The following is a 1,035-nucleotide window of genomic DNA, read 5'->3' on the forward strand; positions in this document are numbered from 1 at the left end:
GTCGCGATCACTGAATCATATCTGTAGCAAAAGCACATATCAAGTCCAAAGCCAGCCAGAAGTACTCGCGGCTCAAAACCAACATGCAACGTGCCAAAGTCGGGTCTGTCCAACGCACCGCTCATTGTCGGGTGCGTCTGGCAAGAGCGGTGGGGCCAGTGCTAGACAAGGAGGTGATTCATGGACGTAGGCATGACCCAACAAAACTCGCGTGACAACGAGCATGCGCTCGCCATCGAGTCCACCGTAGGAGTACTGATGATGACTCTAAAGTCATACACAAAAGCGCATCTGGCATCAGAACAGCGGCGCATTCCGATCAAACCAGTCGCAATTTCAAACACCACCTTGCCAAAAATGGTCGGCCAAGTAAACACCGAAATCAAAACCGGTGGCTCGCGCGGCTACCAGCAAAGCGATGGTTGAGGCCAAAGCGCACAATCTTGTCCAGCAGGAATCGCTCGGGCGTGATGCAGCCAGTGCTCTTGACAGGTTGTCTCTCGAAGCAAAGCTGGACAGCCAGAGAGCACATCCGAGGTGGTGGTTACAAGTCGAATATAGTGCTCCTGACTTGTGAGGCGGTACCACATCTCCCGTCGCTTGCTGCTGTACCGTTCCCACAGCATGGGGTTCTGCACACGCTCCACCCGCTGCACTGCAATGTTGCTTGGTCCTTGCCTGTCCGTGCTCAGCTGCTGAGGAGTTCAGCCACCTAGCCACACAATAAATGCATCAGTCGAGACGATACCTTGGTTTGCACATGGTCATTTGCTCGGCCGTGTCTCCAGAGTGCCAAGCTTGATCGTGGAATAGGCTGCCAAGGGCGCTGGTCGTCTCGGCCAAGAGTCGATGGATTACAACCGCCGTCGTCCAGAAGGTCGCGGCGTACCCCAAGCGTTGGCCGATACAGGTACGTTGTCGTTTGTCGACGAAATACAGCATAGTCGTCGGGCGTGTCCAGCCTGCCCCGCTTCTCCAGCCAGCTGCTCAGCCTGTGCTCCAGAAGATTGCTCAGCAGCAAATAGATGAGAATCA

At 55.0% G+C, this 1,035-nt stretch overlaps 1 protein-coding gene across 1 annotated transcript in view; it reads right to left on the bottom strand.

Annotated features, from left to right (window-relative positions):
* Positions 1-382: 382 nt before the first annotated feature.
* The window catches only part of MONBRDRAFT_13109 (uncharacterized protein), a gene marked incomplete at both ends in the record, with an annotated part of 6,184 nt that continues 5,531 nt past the window's right edge, over positions 383-1,035 (bottom strand). The window contains 2 exons of the mRNA XM_001751009.1: positions 383-511; positions 749-992. Of these exons, the coding sequence (XP_001751061.1) occupies positions 383-511; positions 749-992 (373 nt within the window). The remainder of the gene's footprint in view (positions 512-748; positions 993-1,035) is intronic.

This window comes from Monosiga brevicollis, genomic scaffold, assembly GCF_000002865.3.
Source record: "Monosiga brevicollis MX1 MONBRscaffold_76 genomic scaffold, whole genome shotgun sequence".
In the NCBI taxonomy this organism is placed as follows: Eukaryota; class Choanoflagellata; order Craspedida; family Salpingoecidae; genus Monosiga; species Monosiga brevicollis.